The sequence below is a fragment of the Lissotriton vulgaris genome, unplaced genomic scaffold, assembly GCF_964263255.1.
Source record: "Lissotriton vulgaris unplaced genomic scaffold, aLisVul1.2 SCAFFOLD_2926, whole genome shotgun sequence".
NCBI classification, from domain to species: Eukaryota; Metazoa; Chordata; class Amphibia; order Caudata; family Salamandridae; genus Lissotriton; species Lissotriton vulgaris.
The window spans coordinates 165,821-188,221 of record NW_028255190.1 but is presented as its reverse complement, the minus strand read 5'-3'; the positions used below and the strand labels follow the sequence as shown (position 1 = coordinate 188,221).

The following is a 22,401-nucleotide window of genomic DNA, read 5'->3' as shown; positions in this document are numbered from 1 at the left end:
TAAGATAACAAGAAGGAGGATGTGGCGCCTTATGTCCAAAGCGGCCAACATTGGAACGAGGATTCAGGTTCGAGTGTCAGCGTCCTCAGCATCATGTGATTCTAGGCAAAATCACTTACAAGCCCTACATTGACATGGTTATGGCTTTATACTCTTCCCCGTCAGCCCGTATTGCCATAAACGGCTCCCTTTCTGCTCCTTTTCGATTAGAACAAGGTCCCAGACAGGGCTGCCCCCTCTCCCCTGCCCTTTTCCTCCTGGCCCTTGAACCCCTCTTAGCTGCCATTAAAAGTAACGAGAACATCAAAGGGGTGGTATTTGGAGACAGACGAGTGAAATTGGCGGCATACGCTGATGACATCCTAGTGATTACCTAACAGCCAGACATCTCCATTGAGGGCCTCGTGTCAACTATATAGAAACCTATTTCCTACATTCTGGCTATAAACTAAACTGGGATAAATCTGAGGTTAAAGCGCTGAACATACTCGCTACCAAAGACGTGTTGGGTAACTCTGGCCTGTTCTGGCAACCAGGTTGCATTAAATACCTCGGAGTTGAATTTGGGAGCACACTGGCTGAAACCCTTCAACGTAACGAAAAATTAACCTTAGCTAAAATTAAAAAGCAATTAGACGGGTGGTCCCTCCGTTTCATTACCTGGTGGGGAAGAATTGAGACCATCAAAATGATGATTTCCCCTCTAGTCAATTATGTAATTACCATGTTGCCCCTCGCGCTATCCCCGGAATTCCATCACAAATTGGACGCCACTCTCAGAAACTTTCTCTGGAGAGGGAAGCAATCACGAATTAGCTTAAAGAAACTTCGCCTCGACAAATCTGCAGGAGGAGTCATCCTGGCAGACTTCAAAAGATTCCAAACTGCGTTTCTTGCCCAACAGGGCTCCTACCTGCTGTCTCCTCCAGAGGGCTACTCCCCCGTGTGGCTTGAGATAGAGAAGGCCCTCCTCGCGAATGTTGCCCCGGCGACTGCCCTGTTCATTAAGCTAAACTCAATCATCTGCTTGAGACCCATTTTTAGAAATACAAGAATAGCCTTTCTTAAAGTGGATACGCTACTTGATGCCTCCATCCGTCGTTCACGTTAGGAACCGATATGGCATAACCCTAAGGTGCCCTACAAAGGCAAACCAATTTACAATCGCCTTTGGGTAGAAAAAGGCATTTTTTTTCCCCACACCAACTACATGAAGGCGCTTACCCCCTTTTGTTCAAAGATCTTCAAACCAAATATAACCTTAGCGCAATTGAGTTCTATTCCTTCCTGCACATAGAAGCAGCAATCACCAAAGCAAATCTATCTTCTAACCCTCCCTCCCTCCCGTCCTACTTCGCCAGATTAAACAGGCGGGGTCACCAGGTGTCATGGATGGACTTATAAACTCTTAAGACCACAGCACTCCACTCTCACTGCTCCTATCAAACAGTTCTGGACATCCTGCTCTTCCTTCTCCATCTCAGACATGGATTGGGACAAAACCTGGGACTCCTGCATGCGACACAAAATCAGCCCCACTTTATCCCAAACTAAATTCTGGCTTCTCCATAAAGCTTTTTGGACGCCGGCGCGTCTGTTTGCCCACAACATTAGGTCTGACGCTTTCTGCTGGAACTGTAATTGTGCAGAGAGTGAACTAGACCACCTAATTCTCCAATGTGATTGTGTTGCCCCATTCTGGGATAAAGTCTTTGAGTTTACTGATAAAGTATTTTCTTTCTCTCCACCCAGGGAGCTACCCTACCTAGTCTTTGGGTTTCTCAAAGCTAAGTCCATCAACCACAATGATAGGGCACTACTTGACCTTTTACTCACCGCTGCGGTAAAGGTGGTCCTCAACAATTGGAAGGATACCCGGAAAGCTAATTATGCCTGCTGGTTAAATTGGGTACTTAGTCTCCGTGGCACCAACAATACGGCTCTTATGCAATCCCCTTGGCGCCCCCCACATAGGCGCTTGTGGGCTACCCTTGACAATTACTTTAGTGCCCACAAGCCTCCCTGAACCAACCCCTTGTTCCCTTTACCAACTCCATGCCACCTTGTCCTCACATGCCACAGCTCCTCCATGGCGGGATTTGCCTTTCTGCTTTTTATTTATTTATTTTATTTTATTTATGCAATTTTATATAGCGCGGACTTTACCCGAAGGTGTCAGAGCGCTTCACAATAGGAACAGAAAAGATACAAACTGAGAACATTACACGAGCAACAGATTGCAGAGGCATACATTACGTTACATACGGTAAAGTGATAATTGTGAGCAACCAAGAATACATGAGGTAGTAAAAATTGTGAGAAACCAAAAATACATGAGGTAGACAAGGTAATTGTGACACTTGTGAGCAAACAAAATACATGAGGTAGTAAAAATGTGGGCTACCAAAAATACATGAGGTAGTAAAAAGTGCACAGGAGGAAAAAGTGACAAGTGTGCAGGCTACAAGAGAAAATAGAGTATAATTTGTGGTATAATACTGCAATATATGTTACACACTCAGGCACAAGAACAAACGATTACGTAGGCAAAAGTGGCACTTGTGCAAGTATCAAAGGTAAAAAACATGGCTTAACAACCCACAAAGCCGCTTACTTTCCCTCATGTCAACAAATTGTGATCTATTCATGTGTTGCTGCGGCCGACTCCGCTACTATCTGTGCTGACTCATGTATGTTGTGTTTCCTTTACTCTGTGTTGTATTATTTTGAAGTAAGTTTGTTTACTGGTACTCAATATCTTCCATCTCAGCTCTTATCCAATCAGTACTTCTCAACTGTGTGCCTCAGATTCATTTGCTATTGACTGTATGTACCACATCTGTTCGATTATCATCTTTCAGATTCTTTTGCTGTTTAGTTCTTTTATGTCCGAAACTACCAATAGAAATTTTCTGAAATTAAAAAATCACTTACTCTCCAGACTCCCTGCGCCCCCCCTCCAAAAAAATTCTGTGACCTTAGTAATGTAACTGGTGCTCGCGTAAAGCGCTTCAGTACCTTCGAATCGGGGATCACTTTATATTTAACTGCAAAATAGAAGCGCACGAGTGGCTAAATACTATTATTTTCACAGCTAGTCCAAGCACAAGAAACATATATTTCCATTTGAAATGACAACATAATTTTACGACCGACACTATGGCGCCCACTCCTGCCAAATTGTGTATTTTAAGGTAGCACTCTAGATCATGATCCCCCCCCCCACCCTTGCCCCTCCTACATTGTCCTAATACTCTAGCTAAACAGAATGAGAAAATACAGAGGGTGACGTCATAATGAGACGCCGGAAGTGCGCGGCTGGGGTTTGTTGTGTCGCAACAGGCTGTCAATCGTGTACCATCTGTGCTCCATAGAGGCAGCGGTCGCCTGCCCCACATCCGGCGGGGTGAGACGGCAAGCCCCGGACATGAATGCCACCGGGGAGGAGGAAGCAGAGGCCGCTTGGGTAGAGTCAGCTCGCGGGGATTGTGAATCGGACAAGCAGTGGATGCACCGTCGGCAGTTTCTGCTGCGTAACGACGGGAGTGGACACGTACTTGCTGGTACTTGCCGAGACCGGCTGTTGGCCTACTCCATGGTGTGGGCCAACCACGTCTTCATGGGCTGCCGGTGAGTACAGAGGGCCAGTTGTGTATGTTAAAGATACAAAAGAGGGTTAAAGAAAAACAAGGATCGAATTATGATCGCGGTAAGGGCTGTCTTGGTCGCGCGACACGCAGAAAGGAGACTGATGCTTGGCTTATACATTCCATTTCCGTATCTCTACTATTTTATCCTGTTTATGTAACATGTTGAAACGTTAGCGTATTTATGGAATTCAGGTACTCTGGGATAAACCAGGGCAAGCCATATTTTGCACGAAGGTTCAGACGCATGCGATATTACAGTTTGAACTAGTTCCCTAGATATGAGGATATGCTATCACTCAATCAGTTCTTGTAGAGCATGGCTTATCACCCTTGAGGTTATCCTGGCGCCGGGTTGTTGACAGTGTTGCCATATTTTGAGACACGTCCGAAGCCCAAACCTGTCTAAGTATAAGCCCAAATTCAGCCTAACGCAGAGCAGAATGAGCCCAAACACCAGCCCAAAGTTGCAACTCTCAAGTTATGCACAAATAGCGTTCAGAAAACATTTTAACCCCTTCGATGCTGATGCCACGGTGGTCGTGTGCGGATGACGAACTGAGCTCGTCATCTAACGCGGCTTTTAGAAAAAAGCCGCACAGCGGAAAAATAACCGCCGCAGCGATGCGGTTAAGGATATGTCTAAAGTATATTCAGTATACATAGTTAGAGAAGATACAACAGACTCCAATGAATGTCGGCAATCTTGCACAAACTCTATTAACACACTAATTTTGAAGACCAATGCCCACTGGCAACTTTTAATTGGCACTACTGTAACCATAAATCCACACTCCGCCTGGCATTAATGCATCTAAGAGCAGATTATAACCAGTCTTAATTAAATCTGAGAACTGGAACATCAATGCTATTTCAGGTTTGTGGCTCCAAATAAATAACACAGGATAGATCTGTCAGAAGTAACACCACACAATGCATGAATGCCAATAGACCTGATTCAGACGGGAAACTCCCACTTTTTAAAGTCAAAACTTGGTATATTTTTGCTGTCTCCCGCCTGAAATTGCCTCCAAATCGTTTTTAAAAAATCTTCCACTTCACTCTTTTAAAATGTTGGCATTCATGACGATGATATGTTTTATGACCCAACCCTTGTGTTAGTATAATTCCTGTTGGACTTGTCTTGCAAGGTTTCCATTATATCGATTTACATGAAGATATTTGAACAAAAAGCTTTTTTTTAGAAGGCATTCATATCGGTATGGGCCAACAAAAATAAACATTGTGTCAGACTACTAACTATTGTGCTTAATATGAAGTGACGGGGTAAAAATTTAAAGACCAGAAGGAGAAAAGTATTGTTTGACAGATGCAAGGGTCTCTACAGTAAGATGACGGGCTCACAGCCTTCAGTTAAAATGTCAGGAAGAGGCCTGAAAAGAGACAGTCTCTTGCTCTGACCAATTCCCTTCTCTTACTCTGATCATTTCCCTTCTCTTACTCTGATCAATTCCCTTCTCTTACTCTGATCAATTCCCTTCTCTGCTCTTCACTCCAGAGTCCTTCACCATAATCACATAATCTGGCACTGAAAGTGATACAGTACCAGTGTTGTTGGCTTCGTGCTGCAGCAAAGACTAGAGTAAGGTTCCCAGTCTTGTTATGAAACCGATGTGTTTGCTTGGGGTCTAAAGGACCCAATTTCCTACAAGTTTCGGCAACATCTTCCCCTCAATATCTGAACACTCTCTCAACTCTGACACTGTCATCACCACCACCCCCCCGTTCCACCCTCATCAATTCCACTTCATCATTTGGGCTGTCCTGCTGTCATACCACTGCGGACCTGGGCAATCTCATGAGCCTGTACAGCTACTTTATACCGATCACCCACAATGGACTTTACATGAGGGGGGCCCTGTAAGAATGCCGAATGTATGTCTGCATGAGTAATTAAACCAATGATGTAAATGCCACTCACTAATTAATTTTTGTTTTGAATTCTTTATAGCGCTGTTAATCCTAATGTAGGGTGTCAAATAACTTTACGACAGACGTTTTGTACATAGACAATGAATTGTACAAGTGTGTACATCAATGTACACGAGGTTTTACATAAAGTAATCATTGTTACCAGGTGTAGGAGTCACATATCATCCATACTGTTTAGGCATTATACGTTAAGAGTATGTGGTCAGGAGAAAATCAAAGCCTGGCTTTAAAAATGCAGTGGTTGCATATGCTGATAAGACTTAATTATTACCAAAATTAACCCTTTTTTAGCAACCTTGGAATAATGAAAGCTTGAGGGGGAAAAAGAGCCTACTGGGTGCTCTAAATACAATACAAATCCGTAATCTGCTTGTTGCAAGTAAGGTTGTCGCCTGGTCGAATTTGTACCGGCATGACCAATGTTTTTGGGTCCCACAGTACTGCCTAGTGCCACACACAATGGGTTAATGAAACTCATTATAGTGCACCCTGTATTACCACAGGGTCACCAATTTGTCACATTTTTTAATAGATCTGAGATGATAGAGCATTCATTAACAGTCTGCCTTTCCTGCTTCTGGAGCAAAGAGGACTTTGTTCTGTCTTAGGACACAGTTTGATTTAGTTAAATGGTAGTATGAACAACACAGTTTTGATTCTATCTCGGCAACGAGTACTGGAAGTGCCTCATCCACACGGACGAAAGCACACGTTTTTAACAGCACGTGTCATTTGCAGTCCCAATTACGGTCAAACAGATAACACTGCACTTTGCAGCTTATTTTACAAGGACGAGTGGAAGCTGCTGCATTACACGTTTAAGTCAGGCCAGGCACAGGTGAACAAACTTTGTCACAGCATGGGGTCTGCCCAGGACCAAAGCTATGAATGATGCTGTAGGTGCAGGTGGTACCAGGGCTACGGGGTGCCCACTTCACCCTAATTGTGTCAGGCTGATGCACTGCCTCTTGGGAGTCTGGGCAGGCTGCCCTGGACTCACAGATTCATCTCTGCCTTCAGCTAGATAAGCTCTCAGAAACGGCACAAGCTAGTGAACGTAGAAGAAGAGGACCGAAGCGGCCATCATAAGTTGGATACAACAACTTAGAAATGTGTAATGCTACAAAGTACAGGCCTGGGTGTGGAAAGAATGGATGTCTGAGACTAGGAAAAAGCTTGGTAGTAAGGGAAATAGGTGCCACTTAAGCTCATTCTATCATCATGTTCAGCTACAGTGTTGTTTAACCCCTTGCATGCGTTGGACGGCCGTTCGACGCCGGGGTTTACGTTGGACGGCCGGGAGCCGTCCGATCTGTGCACGCGTGGAATTTCGCCACACCACAGTGAAATTCTAGCCGCGCACAAGGGGTTAATTTACTGTGTTTCTGAAGCGGCAAGAGCTACAAAGGCAACACACCACATTACAGTGGTGGCAGTGAAGTTCAGCAATAGCCTGGAGGAGAAAAAGTGCACTCATTTAGGACACATGAGAGCCAGAAGGATGGGTGTGTTCAAAGAGCTCCCCAAACAGTTAGCTGGCTAAGAAGGGACACTTTCAGCAAAGACCGTTTTAGTTGATAACAGTAAGCATCCTGGGATTTGGAGTTTCACCACATAAGTCACAGGACTAAAACAGCCCTGGGTGAAATTCGCCATTACATTGGGTCGATTGACTTCTATAATGAAGAGCAATGCAGACCCATAGAGGGGATTCTGTACCACTGCTTGTGGAGGGAATACTAGAGGAAGCCAGCTGGGTGTGTTGCTGTATTCTAAGAAAAAAGAAGTGTGGCCTAGACTGATAAGAGTGGGGGTACTGCAGAAGCACAGAGGAGCTTGAAAGGTGGTACTGCTACACGATCATGGAAGGGGAGAGAACTCCTGTAGTGGCACGTTTTGATAGGGATACCCCTGCAGGGTCATATTGTCACTAGAGAGAGTCCTTCTGCTGGTGCCGAAAAGGAAGTAGGTCTGCAGGACGACGAGTGAATACTGCATGAACCAGGATTCAAGCAGTAAGCGCTGTAGTCGTCTGGAGGAATAGTGGACATTGGGTGCCTGGTAAGACTGGGTGCTCCATGGATCTGGAGGATGGATGAGAGACTACTACATCAGCTGTTCAAACGCAGTGTTGGCATCATGTCAGTCATGATGGCACCAAATTTCTGGTGCGGGGACAGACTACATTGTACTCATTTAATACGGGACAGAGTTCTGAAGTGTTCTGATTTCATGTAAGTACTAGGACCAGTCAGGCTTTTAATTTCAAGTTTTGTTGGCAGTAGTATTTTTTTATTTTATGATAAATGCAAGACTCAAGGTACAAGGGAGCAAAGGAAAGTTCTTTCCTGGATGAGATTTTCACACATGGAAACGGTAAAGGACAACTTTGGAGCAATCAGCCATTTCCATGTTATTTATTCATGGGCATGCTGCTGGTACTGCATAGAGTAATTAAATGCGGAGGGCAAAATGTTACACTGCTTTGGCAGTTTACATGGTTCGAGTTCATAATTAAACCTTCGTGAAGTGTCATTCTAGGTGTCACACAGAAGACAAACAAAACACACACAGATATTCTGCAAACATGTAAATTTCACACATAAGCAGGAGGAAAACTAGGCAGCCATGGTCCGCGTTGGTAGAAAAATAGCAAAATCGCCAAAGGGCAGTAATTTTCCCCATGCCAAAAATGAATGCATTGGATTTTATGCAGGGCTTGAAGTGGGATGAAAAAACTGAGGGGGGTTGGGTGGGTCTCTCAAAATGTTATGGCTGATGTAATTGGGGCATGACTTATCATACTTAAGCTAAAAATGTGTGCTTAGCGTGTGTGCCGCCCGACTGGTAATTTGCTGCTTCTGCCATTGCATCCACATTTATATTACAACAAGTAACATTACACCTACAGCAAGCCAGGACTATTGGCTTTGCCAATGGGTGTTAGTTCCATAAGCTAAATAAGGAACAACCAGGGCTTCGTACTATATAATATTGAACGTACTTCAGTGTGAAATGATGAGTGTGAAAGAACTGTAACAAGTCTCTTTGAAGTTACATCTAAGGCTAGTGAAGGTTGCTACTGCTTCAGTTTTCTTTTTTCTAATATTGTGAGTGAGGGCAAAAACAGAGAGCCGGATAGCGACCTGTCTCTGCACCTGCTATTAACCCCTTCAGCGCTGCGCGAATTCTGCTGCGGTGCTGAAGGTTCTAAAGAACCAATAGAACCATGACGCAACGGTTCCGTCATAAGCACAGGCCAACCGACGCTCATGACGGAACCGTTCCGTCATGAGCATGAAAGGGGTTAAAACTGCTGGACCACTTAAAGCCCTGATTTTATGTAATCACACATTATCTTCCTGGCTTTAATCCTTTCTAAAGTTGATGACACACACATGCTCTCAGCACAGCAGCACGCTGAGACAGTCAAGACCTGCCGCCCGACTACTCGAAAATCCATACAAACAAGGCCTGCCCCTACAGACCGCATTGGTCTAGTCACTGGGGGCAGGCCAGAAGCATTTAGCAGGCCCGTCATAAGTAGCACTTTCGCGCTATGAAAGATTGACAGCCCTGCTCTGCGGCATACAGGAATTCTGCAGGATTTTGATTGGCTGCGCCGCCCCCCTTCGAGATTTTGCGCACACAGGGCAAAGTAAAGCCCATGTTTCTGCCCCGCCTAGAGTTATTTCCTGCAAAAATGGTAAAAATGTTGCCCATTTGAGTGGGAAATAGTCCAATCTGGCAACACTGGTTGTTGAGCTTAGTCGAAAAGCTAGGTCTTGAGTCTCTTCCTGAAGTCTGTCAGCGAGGATGATGTTCCAAGGTGTAGAGGGTGGGCAGGGCATTGCAGGGCGTGGAGGCTAGGTGGGAGAAAGAGCGGCCTCTGCTTTCTGGATGGTTGGTGGAAGTTTAGTCGGTGGTTCATGTATGCCGGTCCGTGGTCATGGAGTGCTTTGTAGGCGTGTCAGTAACTTGAATTGGCATGTTTTCTGGACTTTGAGCCAGACGAGGTTCCTCGGGTGTTGGGTGATGTGGGTCAGTTTAGGTAGGCTGAGGATCAGTCTGGCCGCTGAGTTCTGTATTATCTGGGGTCTTTTCATGAGTTAGGTGGTGGTTCCTGCATACAGTGCATTGCCGTAGTCCAGCCGGCTGGTGATTAAGGCTTGCAAGATTGTTTTTCTCGTGCTTATGTGGAGCCATTTGAAGATTATTCAGAGCATGTGGGGAGTGAAAGCAGGCAGAGGCGACTCTGTTGATATGTCGTTTGATGGTGAGTTTGCTGTCCAGGATGATGCTGAGGTTGCAGGTTTTGTCTTTTGATGTGACTGTGGGTTCGAGGTCTGGTGGCCACCAGGTGTGGTTTCAGAGGGAGGCGGGTTGCCTAAAATCCTAATTTCGGTCTTGTTAGTGATAAGCTAGAGACAGTTGTCCATTATCCAGGCTCCAACATTCTTCATGCCACTAGGCACGTTTCAAAATGTGTGGCCTGGTCCTAAAAGGTCACCAGGACTATAGTGCGCACTACAGGAAATTCAAATTCTCCGTTATATGTTTCAAACACAATTTTATCAATAGTTCATCAATGTTTCACTTTACTAACATGTACATTAAACATTATTCCCAAAGTAAATAGTTGCATTTTCATCACATCAATGCATATTCAAATCAAGATTCAAAACAATGCGTTAAAAAACCCAATGCATTTCGGGGCTGAGGCCCCTTCGCCGGGGGTCACAGGCGCAGGGTAACTCGATAAATCTTGTATTGAGAAGTTTATTTCATTGGTTATAGTCAATCTGGACTTTGGTTGTATATTATCTGCGAGTATTATATTGGTCCGCAAGAGAAAATATCCTGCGAGCCTCCGTAGGACCAGGCCACACATTTTGATTTCCACAGTAAGCAGGCACTAATCTAGCACAGCACACCTATCGAACAAGCATATAATCATTGAGAAAATAGAGTGCAGTACCCACACATATTCATACTAGGCACCTTTCACCATTTCCAAAACTAATATACTGGCTGTTTCACCTGAAGAAACTGATTATTTAGGGTTGCAGTACATTTGTTATAAAACTGTGGACTGATGACCAAAAATATCAAATTGAAGTGCCTTAGCAGTAGTTTTCTGTAGGAAATGTCTTGACAGATTTTCTGAAGCGAAATGTGAAACGACCGTAATATTATAATACGTACAATAATATTAATATGTAATGTGTTTTGAATGTAACTGCTGTTGTTTCTTGGGCCTCATGACTCTGCTTTGTACAGGTGGTGGGCTTTCCTGTGCCCCATTCGCGCTATAAAGCACAACTAACTTTTCAATTAGTTTCTATAGTCTTGCAACAGACTACTGCACTGGCTTCGCACTTACCCGTATTATGTTCCACTAGCCAATCCACGCCTCTTGTGTTGTCAGAGAAAACCCCAGTGGCCCTGTCGTCTGTTCTGCTAGTTTCCACAATATTTTAGAATCTGCTTCTCCAGCATAGATTCCCAATAAGTGATGTTAACTAAATTTAGCCCATGAGTCGCATTCTTGTTCACAAGACTAGTCTTATAGACCCAGGCCATACCATCCGACCAAACCCTCCCTCCCGATTCGTACTACATTTCTGATTCTCAACAGCGTCTCAAGTTTAGGTACTCACAAAGCATAGACGATTCTCATGCATGATTTGGGTATCCTTTATTAATCAGTATGATATTGTCCAACTGCAAGAGACAATGGCCACTGATTTGTATTTTGACAGCTATACCTGTTACTCCATTCCTGCAGTTTCCTTTGACTCTGTTAGGGCTAATGGTGGGTTTTTCGTTTGGTTTAAGTTATCGCTTTCTGTTCACATTACTGAAATAGCTGTGGACCATTGTGAGTTTTAAATATTCTTTGTTAAATGGGATAACTTTTTGTTTCATCTGATTCATTTTTATAAAGATTTTACGTATAGTGGGCAAGTGTTTCCGTCTTAGACCTCTTAGTGCTGTGAAGATAGTGCAAGTACTTAGGATTTCTTAATAAGCCCCTGCTGCTGCTTGAATCAAACGGGGTCTATTCCAGAATTTACAGGGATGGACCAAGTAATACATTACATGGGACAATGCAGTGCCCTCTGTTCATCTCGAGATTTACTTTCAGCTATATTGCCCAGCGGCTGGGCTGCTGAGCAACCTGGCTTAAAAAAACATTGACAAAGCCAATAGATGACGCATAGGCTAGGCCTCTTGGCTTTGCCGATGCTTGTTAGCAGGATTCTTGGACTGGGCTATACATAGGATGTTTGTTTGAAAGTTTCAGTGGCTCTTGTTCATAGAATAGATGGGTCTCATATCAAATATTTTTCTCCTTTAGTGCATTTTTATTCAATCTGTATTTGCATATATTAAAAGGGTGATGGTTAATACTAGCACAGTGCTTTCATAGCAAATGACGACCCTGGCCGGTAAACTCTTCTGTGTATCATTAATGACTGTATTAAATTCAAAGCATTTTGACTGCGTGTATTCTTTTCGTTGTCATTGTTGGGTTATTTTACAGAATTTAAAGTCACTATCAGGGCAGCTGATGAAACGTTTTGTTTTTCAGGATTAGCCAAGTATGGGCAGCCGTTAGTGAATAGTTATTAGTCTGCTTCATAATCTGTACAGAATGTGCACCACAGCCCCCTCTCTATGAAATCGTGCTTAACCTTCAGCTTAATCCTTAAATATTTTGTTTTATATTGTATGGTTTATGTCTGTCTCATTTTAGAAATAAAACTTCATAATCCCGTGGTTCCTTGTTTAGTGGGTTGATGCTTTGGTTTTTAATTCCTCTGCTTCCACCCCACAATAGCCTTTTGTATTATAACATGCTCAGATGTACCACCCCTGTAGTTATTTCCCACTGACAAACTGAGTGAGAAAAGCATGTTTAGTATGTTACATACCTTCATCTTGGTTACATAATGTATAAGTTTGCATCATCACTGTCTTATACTGAGGTTGATTGGCTCAAATCTTGGCTCCTTGTGCATTCGGGACAGAGAAGAGGATAACTTTGCTGTATAAATGTAATCAAAAGTCAGAATTCAAACAGTTTGTTGTCAGTGGCATTTTATTGCAGATATGAGCTAAGACTCTGGTGTTCCATTGCCTCATGGAATTATGGGAGACTTTTCATGTCAGGTTTGTGGCTGGGGGGCAACCTTATGCACAAATGGAGTTTGGCTGTTTTAGTACTACCTTTGGATTGGTTTCTTCAGGATTTTTGGTTGGCAGGATGAGTGACTGATACTTGAGATCACGAGTGGTTAAGTTTGAAGGCACACTTAACATTCAGGCAATGCACCCATTGTAGATTTCGTGGTATCACAATGCATTAATCTCAGAAACTCTGCTACCTTGTCTAGCAATTGTTAACTTTATGCTTGTCTTTGACCGTGTACTACGCTCTGCTGTCTTTTGGGTCATGTTCACAATATAGAAAAAACATAAACATACTTCCATAAATAAGGGTGACGTGTGCTTGTAAATGACTTGGCATGAGATGCAGCTGTGCTATGTACTTATTGGTAGCTCCATATGCTGGATTGGCTGTGACTGTTGTAGTTCCAGGTTAAAAAGTCAAATTTTTTACTTTGCCTTAAAGTAAGTGGGCGTAATTAGGAGAGTGTTTTCATTCTTGTGTGCTTGGATTTGATAGGGTGTGAGTTGTGCCCCATTTTTGTAGATTTATCTTTTGAAGTTCCTTGGAGACTACTGATTGGTCAAAATGGATTACCATGGAATGGTTACACCTAGTGCCTTTCAAATAGTGAACATGAGTGCCCTTGATACAGAGAGTGGTTTTATCTTTATTGCTTAATGGAATACAGTGGTGTTTCAATATGTATTTGTAGATCAGGATGAATCCAATCTTTGAATGTAGAGGAATCCTAACATTTTGCATCTTACACATATAATGGATGAGGTGCTCCCTCAGAAAAATTCTATAGTTCACAGAATGGTGTCTTGAGAATAAATATTGACTACCTGTAGCAAAAACGTGATTATTATACTTTTTAAATGTTTGTCTTTTTCTGCATTTGTCACAATGGGGAGAGGCTTCAGATCAGTCTCTGGTTTAGGGCCGCTTTTCAGCATGATCTATATAGAGGCATGCATTTGTAAGCATTTCTAGATTAGATTTAGATTTTATAGGTGCACAAATCATCCCTGAGGGGATCTCTCAGCGCCGAAGCTGTCAGATACGGGTCAATAATCAATAAGATGATTAAAGGTTGAACAACCATATTTTCAGGAGTTTCTTGAAGGAGATTAATCCTGAGCAAGAACGAAGAAGCAAAGGTAGCTGATTCTAGTGTTTTGGAGCTAAAAAAACAAGCATTTGCACTGCAATAGGTCTCCCATTTACGCGAATTTGAGCTACTGATATTGCAAATAACACTGCCTTTTATTTCTGTTTTTGTTTTTAAAACATAAATAAAAGGCAATGTCATTTGCAATGTCAATAGCTTAAACTCATGTAAATGCGAGACCTATTGCATTGCAAATGCTTTTTTAGGTCGAGATAGTTGCGCATGCGTAGCATGCGGTCTAGCTCGACAACTATTGTGTTCAGTTTCCTGGGAATCTGAGACAGGAGATGGGTACGAGCGCCGATTTCTCCTCATGGGCGCGCACGGCGCCGTGCACATCCCTTGCCTCGGATTCACAGCCTCTCTCAATCACACACAGCCACACTCACGCATGCGCACACACACATACACCCACGCAGGCACAATGCACCGGGGCACACAGACACACATATACACACGCACAGCTAACAGACACACAGCCACACATATACATACACACGCACAGCTACACACGCGCGCACACACACCCCTCCCCTGCCGCCAACCCCACTTACCGCATCGGCGCAACTCCGGAGTTCAGCCGCCACCGCGGGGCTCTCCCTCTGGCAGGGGAGCCCCGCGTCACCACTGCTCCTCTCCTAGCCAGCCAATCCATGGGCTTCCAGCAGGAAACGGAAGTCCCGCCCCACGGCAGTTTTCCTCATGTGCACATCTTGCTTCAAGTGTTATCGTTTATTGAGTGCTGAAAAGGTAACTGAGCATCAACAGGAAAGTGACTGTCGCTGCAATATGGCGATTACATGTACTGGTGCGGTGCGATGCGAGCCCAGTGCAAGGTCCTCCCTTGGGTCTGCATCGGTAGCTTCCAGTACAGGCTTCGCAGGCGGGCGATCGTGGTGCTTTGATTGTGGGAAAGAACTCACAGTAGTTACAGAGGCGGGAGGTGTGAGAGCAGGCCCGCTTCTTCCATGGAAATTCCTGAGGATGCTGGGTTGGACCGGACCAGCAGGCCGGAGCCGTCTGCCACCCTCCCACAGATCAGGGATCACTGCACTGTGCATCGTAACATTACCCTTCGCGTGCAAGGTTATCCGGCGGTTTAGCAGCCTTTGGAAATGCTGGCACACAGCTCTCCACCCAGCTGCATGCCAGGAGTGCTCATACGTTCATTTCCTTGTTTTGTCAGAGCGACACACAGGACCTTTCTCTTATGCAAAGCGAGTGTCGTCATCTTGAGAAGCGCGCCACTACCTGATGCATATACAGCGATGCAACCTGTGTCCACCATGTACTAAACGCATTGAAATGAAAACGAAGAATAAACTCTCATCCTTTTCCTTCTAAAATGCATGCGATACATAATTTTAATTGAGTGTACAGCAGATTTGTATAATACTTGCAGTGTCAGAAAGCAATTGAGTTGGGCTGATTAAAGAGAGTTAAAAGCTAAGCGCGACTGGGCTAATTCTGAGTTTATTTTACAAACGGTCTGCTGCACAAAGTTACAGAATAAGAAGGTAAACATGCCGGCCTTGCATTTATTTCATGTAACGGATTCAAACGTAATGGTCCTTGCACGTTGGCTGATTGATGCTAGTTTTTAGTAGGCGTGGGGACATGGCATGATTTGCCCAGAATCAAAGGATGTTGAGCCGCCGCCGAGACTCGATCCTGGTCCAAAGTCGGCAGCTCTGGCCGTTACGCCACACCCTCTCCCCAGTACCCCCTATTGCAAACCTGCCTGTGGCCCTATAAAGCACACAGACCTGTGCCCATGAACTGTACGTAGTACCTGCCTGTCGCACAGCGGCCCACGTTTCTCTAATGCACAGAATGTAGTGCTCCTGTGCGAAACACCACCCAGGGTTCACCTGAAGTACGTCACTCATTTTTGCACTGAGGCACACCACGCTGTGCCTCCTGCTGCATAAAGTTATGCATGACTGGTCTTGATTGGTGGCATTGATGCCCTTATATTTTAGTTAGTCTTTGTGCATCGGTTTGTTGAATTTTGTGAAAATCAGTGTCTGCAGGTGTGCTGGTCTCTTTGTATTTTCTCTGTGCGCATGCATTACACAAAAAGTCTAGCCAATTTGAGTTGGACCAGGCCATCAGCTCTTATGAAATGGACCTGACGTATAGGGGACCCTTCCATCCATACGCTGCAGTTTAACCTCTTTGGGGTCTGCCCTGGAATCTGAGATGCTGAGGAAGGAGCGAACTTAGCAGCAAGGAGCTCTCCAACCCCCCTGGCAGCACACTGCAGCCATGGCAACCGAGCAGGGTTGTCCCAGACATGGCCTGCTGTGCAAAAGCATTGATAGATGGACGTGGTACTTGTGGAGGGAGCTAGCGGACGGGGTGCTGGGTACAGCCCTCGGGGGCCCTGCAGTGCCCTGAGATATGTGCACAAGGGGGTGGCAGATAATAGCCTTATAGCAATATTACCCAGTGCCTCAGCCCTGCTGTCTTCAAAACACTGCCCGTCCCCTGTGCCCAACGGTGCACTTTTCCTGCCTGTCTCCTTTGTGAGCATCTTTATTTACTGAGCCGTGGCGGCAGTGAAGGGCCCTGCGGATTGGCACCCTAAAGCAACCCTGGGAAAATGTTAATACCACATCGATCGAGCAAACTTAGCATGCGAGTTGGACCCTCTGCACGGATGTTTGGGGGTGGGCAGATTAAACAAGCATTTGCAATGCAATAGGTCTCGCATTATTTAAGTTTGAGCTATTAGCATTGTAAATGGCAATTGTTTTTTGCTTTATGCTATATTTTTTTTTTACATAAAAAGCTTCATATAAAATATGTTTTATTAAAGTTATTTATGCAGTATCTAAATTTTGTTTGCATAAAACAGTATAATAATATCTTAGTAAAAAAGTCAAATATTTTAATGGAAATTCACCAAACGTTCATTTATGTGTTGGTTTTGAAAATAGCTAAATTAATAGCTTTGTCATTTACAATGCCAATAGTTATAACTTTCGCAAATGTGACACCTATAGCATTTGTAATGCAACATTTGTATTTACGTGACTTAGATGTATTGATATTACAAATAACAATGGCTTTTAATTTTTTTTAATACTTAATAAAAGTGATTGTAATTTATAATGGCAATAGCTTAAACTTTTGTAAATAACTTTTGTGAAGATTATGTTCAGTGTATTTTATTGTAACAAAATCCAAGAACAGAAGTGAAATATTAACATCTTTTTGTGACATTTGTAATAAAGCTTGAAACATTGAGAGAACATATTTGTGCTGTGGTGGTGCTGAGTGATGCTGTGGTGGTGCTGAATGGGGCTGTGGTGATGCTGAGTGATGCAGTGGTGGTGCTGAGTGGTGCTATGGTGGTGCTGTGGTGGTGCTGAGTGATGCTGAGTGATGCTGTGGTGGTGCTGAGTGGTGCTGTGGTGGTTCTGAGTGATGCTGTGGTGGTTCTGACTGATAATGTGGTGGTGCTGAGTGACTGTACTCACTGTCACTCTGCACTCACTGTCACTCTGCACGCACTGTCACTCTGCACGCACTCTGCACTCACTGTCACTCTGCACTCACTGTCACTCTGCACTCACTGTCACTCTGCACTCACTGTCACTCTGCACTCACTGTCACTCTGCACTCACTGTCACTCTGCACTCACTGTCACTCTGCACTCACTGTCACTCTGCACTCACTGTCACTCTGCACTCACTGTCACTCTGCATGCACTCTGCACTCACTGTCACTCTGCACTCACTCTGCACTCACTGTCACTCTGCACTCACTGTCACTCTGCACTCACTGTCACTCTGCACTCACTGTCACTCTGCACTCACTGTCACTCTGCACTCACTGTCACTCTGCACTCACTGTCACTCTGCACTCACTGTCACTCTGCACTCACTCTGCACTCACTGTCACTCTGCACTCACTCTGCACTCACTGTCACTCTGCACTCACTGTCACTCTGCACTCACTGTCACTCTGCACTCACTGTCACTCTGCACGCACTCTGCACTCACTGTCACTCTGCACTGTCACTCTGCACGCACTCTGCACTCACTGTCACTCTGCACTCACTGTCACTCTGCACTCACTGTCACTCTGCACGCACTCTGCACTCACTGTCACTCTGCACTCACTGTCACTCTGCACTCACTGTCACTCTGCACTCACTGTCACTCTGCACTCACTGTCACTCTGCACTCACTCTGCACTCACTGTCACTCTGCACTCACTGTCACTCTGCACTCACTGTCACTCTGCACTCACTGTCACTCTGCACGCACTCTGCACTCACTGTCACTCTGCACTCACTGTCACTCTGCACTCACTGTCACTCTGCACTCACTGTCACTTCGCACTCACTGTCACTTCGCACTCACTGTCACTTCGCACTCACTGTCACTCTGCACTCACTGTCACTCTGCACTCACTGTCACTCTGCACTCACTGTCACTCTGCACTCACTGTCACTCTGCACTCACTGTCACTCTGCACTCACTGTCACTCTGCACTCACTGTCACTCTGCACTCACTGTCACTCTGCACTCACTGTCACTCTGCACTCACTGTCACTCTGCACTCACTGTCACTCTGCACTCACTGTCACTCTGCACTCACTGTCACTCTGCACTCACTGTCACTCTGCACTCACTGTCACTCTGCACTCACTGTCACTCTGCACTCACTGTCACTCTGCACTCACTCTGCACTCACTGTCACTCTGCACGCACTCTGCACTCACTGTCACTCTGCACGCACTCTGCACTCACTGTCACTCTGCACTCACTGTCACTCCGCACTCACTGTCACTCTGCACTCACTGTCACTCTGCACGCACTCTGCACTCACTGTCACTCTGCACTCACTGTCACTCTGCACTCACTGTCACTCTGCACTCACTGTCACTCTGCACTCACTGTCACTCTGCACTCACTGTCACTCCGCACTCACTGTCACTCTGCACTCACTGTCACTCTGCACTCACTGTCACTCTGCATGCACTCTGCACTCACTGTCACTCTGCACTCACTGCATGCACTCTGCACTCACTGTCACTCTGCACTCACTCTGCACTCACTGTCACTCTGCACTCACTGTCACTCTGCACTCACTGTCACTCTGCACTCACTGTCACTCTGCACTCACTGTCACTCTGCACTCACTGCATGCACTCTGCACTCACTGTCACTCTGCACTCACTCTGCACTCATCATTACTGTTCCTTTTGTGGCATAAAACGGGTACCTCTTCTGCGTGCACTGGTTTATGTCAGAGGAGCTAAGCTTGGTCAATGTCTGAACAAAATGGCAAAATGATATGTTCCTGCAACAGCACAAGGCCGTAGATTAGAAGCTACGAGGTAAGAGACAAAATGTACCCGCAATACCAAAGTACTAAACGCTTCACTGTATCTTGGAGGAATGTACTTACAAAAAAAAAATCAATCACCCATAACAACGAACCCACCCGACCCGTCCTTATCAAAACAGATCAGACGAAGACTTGATGGAGAGGGCCAGGCACACAACCCGGCCATCGGTCGCCTGGGAAACCAGATCCATCCACGGCTCAGGAGTCCTCTGTGCGTGGACAGGGTGTACTCCAGGAATCAAGTCCGTGCAATTGTACCTAATAATTTTCTCATAAAAAACTCACTGCGCATTCCACCCTCAACGAACAACACGCTTGGCAAAACAACATGCACGGCAAAGGAAACCGGCCGCTCGCACACTCTCCTCTCCTGCCTCCTTGTATCATACCAAGTCACGGACATGCGCAGACGTCGTGATGCGCATTTGATTCAAGTATTTTACAGTTTTATAAAAAATACTCACTGCGCATTCACCAATCAACGCGCGCGGCAAAGGAAACCGCCGCGCACACACGCTCCTTTTCTGCCTCAGCCTCACTGATGCACGATAAAGTATGTCTGTCTTAAATCTTTAAGTCTTAAGTTTTAAACAGACAGACAGATAGAAGGACATGCTTGATTAGAGCCCCGTTGCGCGACACACCCATACATGTCAGGCGACACAGTACCGTGTCGCGACACATAGTTTGGAAAGCTATGCCCTAAGGTAAGCAATTACGGCGGACTCCCGCTTTCGTTTTGCGCCGGCCTGCGAACAGGAAGTCAGGCAGGCCGGGCGGGACAACCGGAAGTAGGAGGGCGGGAGCCTACCCCGCCTCCCACGGAAGAGCCGCGATTGTTTGGCGCACCGGAGCAGGCAGGAGCCTACCCTGCGCCCCGGTGCCGAAGAAGGGAAGAAGAGTCTTGCTGCCGGTGGGAGCCGCTGCACTGAGGATGCCGGTGAGTGGGGCTTCGCCTTGTTGGGGGGGGGGGGGCCATCTGTGTGCGCGCGCGCGGCGGCGGACTGTGTATGTGTGTGAGCGTGCATGTGTGTGTGTATGTGTATGTGTCCTGGAGTCTGTGTGTATGCGTGTGTGTGACGGGGGGGGGGGTTGCCTGTCTGGGTGCCTGCGTGTCTAAGTGTAAATGCGTGTGCGTGTGTGTGGAGCCGAGAGGAGAGGGGCTGGTGTGTGTGGAGGGGTCTCTGTGTATGCGTGTAGGTGACGGGGGTGTGCCTGTGTATGCGTGTGTATGTGCGCATGCGTGAGTGCTGTGTATGCGTGTGGCTGTGATGTGCGCATGCGTGAATGTTGACAGGCGTGCACGCAGCTCAATCCAGCCGCTCGTCACAGTTTCGTGTCCCTCATTCCCCCGTGTCAGACGACTATAAGTCTCCAGCCTGGACGCATCCTTCGGATGCGATGTCCAGGCGAGACCTAAAAAGGAGCATTAAAAAATGCGACCAAAAACGTCACATTTTAACTTCAGGGTCTTGCAACGCACCAAAAAGCACTATACTTTTTCAGAAACACCTCGCCGCTGGCGAAAACCATTTTATACTCTTGGTGTCTCCAACACTTTGAGCCTTTTTGAAATATTTGTAATTTTAATGGTTTGGTCACTTCGGATTTCACATACAAATAGACTACTTTATGTACTGCAAGATTGCGGAGGGAGTCGCAGTTCCTGAGGTGTCTGTGCAATTAATTAGCTCCTGTGTGTTGCACTTCACCTTCTGTCTTTGTACACCTCACAAGAGAGCTGGCAGTAAGTCATATGCGAAGCTATCCCTACTACATCCTCACACACCCTCACACCCCCCCACCCTCACACACCCTCACACCCCCTCACCCTCAAACCACCTCACCCTCACACACCCTCACCCCTCCTCACACCCTCACACCCTCACACACCCTCACACCCTCACACACCCTCACACAACCTCTCACCCTCACACACCCTCACCCTCACTCACCCTCACACCCCTCACCCTCCCTCACCACTCCTCACACTCTCACACCCTCTCACCCACCCTCACCCCCCTCACACCCCCTCACCCTCACACCCCCTCACCCTCCAACCCTCTCACCCTCACAACCATCACCCTCCCTCACCCTCACCCCCCCTCAGCCTCACACACCCTCACTCACCCTCACACCCCCTCACCCTCACAACCATCTCACCCCTCACCCTCCCACACCCTCCCTCACCCTCGCCAGCATATCATACCAAAACATAGCATTGCATAACAAAACAAAGCATAGGATAGCAAAACAAAACATAGCATAACAAAACATAGCATAGCAAAACAAAGCATAGCATAATAAGACAACAAAACATAGCATAACAAAACAAAGCATATGATAGCAAAACTTAGCGTAGCATAATAAAACACAACAAAACAGCATATCATAACAGAACATAGCATAGCAAAACAAAGCATAGCATAATAAAACACAGCATAGCAGTGGGCGTGGCTTCGCGGGCGAAGATGGTGGACGCAGACTGCTAGAGCTCCCACTAGCCCGATACTAATCCGATCACTTATCCTGGCTCCCGGACCTGCTCTACAGCCCACAAGTGTTGCCGTAGTGGCGATTGGCGGGGGGTGCCCTCTGGTGCGGAGTATTGAGCTTCCAGACCCCCTGAGGTGGCGATAGCGACGGCGGCAGCTTGAGGCCTGGTACCGGCGTGTGCAGCCAGGGCCTCAATTTTGACGACTCCCGGTCGGGGGATCCCGGCGCTGGCCTGCTATAACGACTGTTGGGCCCCTGCCCTGGGCTTTAGATCGGCAGCGGAGTGGATAGTGGGAGCCCGGCAGTGCCCTCAATTGCTTGTGTGGCTGCCCGCACTGCGGAGGCGTTGGTGGAGGACTGTGGCCTATGCTGGGGTCCGGAGACCAGGGCCTCGAGTTTGGAGGTCCCCGGCTGCTTGCAGTGGTGCTCGGAGGCGGCCTGGGCGGTGAAGCTGGGAGACAGGCGGCGCTGTGGCCCCCGGTGCAAAGCCCTGCCCGGTGTGCCTGGATTAGCATTGCCGCGCTCGCTTGGACCTCTTCCAGTGTACTTTTTGAGGCCTACACGGGTGTGGTGCCCGGGACCCGAGGGCACCC

The 22,401-nt window shown here is 46.3% G+C and overlaps 1 protein-coding gene across 6 annotated transcripts in view; it reads left to right on the top strand.

The window, feature by feature from the left end:
- The first annotated feature begins 3,278 nt into the window (after window positions 1–3,278).
- Window positions 3,279–22,401, top strand: part of LOC147659193 (uncharacterized) — a 122,818-nt gene continuing 103,695 nt past the window's right edge. For 2 of the 6 annotated variants that reach the window (XM_086951907.1, XM_086951904.1), the window contains exon 1: window positions 3,279–3,630. Coding sequence is in view for 1 of the 6 variants with exons in the window: in XM_086951904.1 (XP_086808030.1) it covers window positions 3,428–3,630 (203 nt within the window). In the remaining 5 variants the exon portion in view is untranslated. The remainder of the gene's footprint in view (window positions 3,631–22,401) is intronic. The other 4 variants (XM_086951905.1, XM_086951906.1, XM_086951909.1 and 1 more) reach the window with 4 other exon arrangements.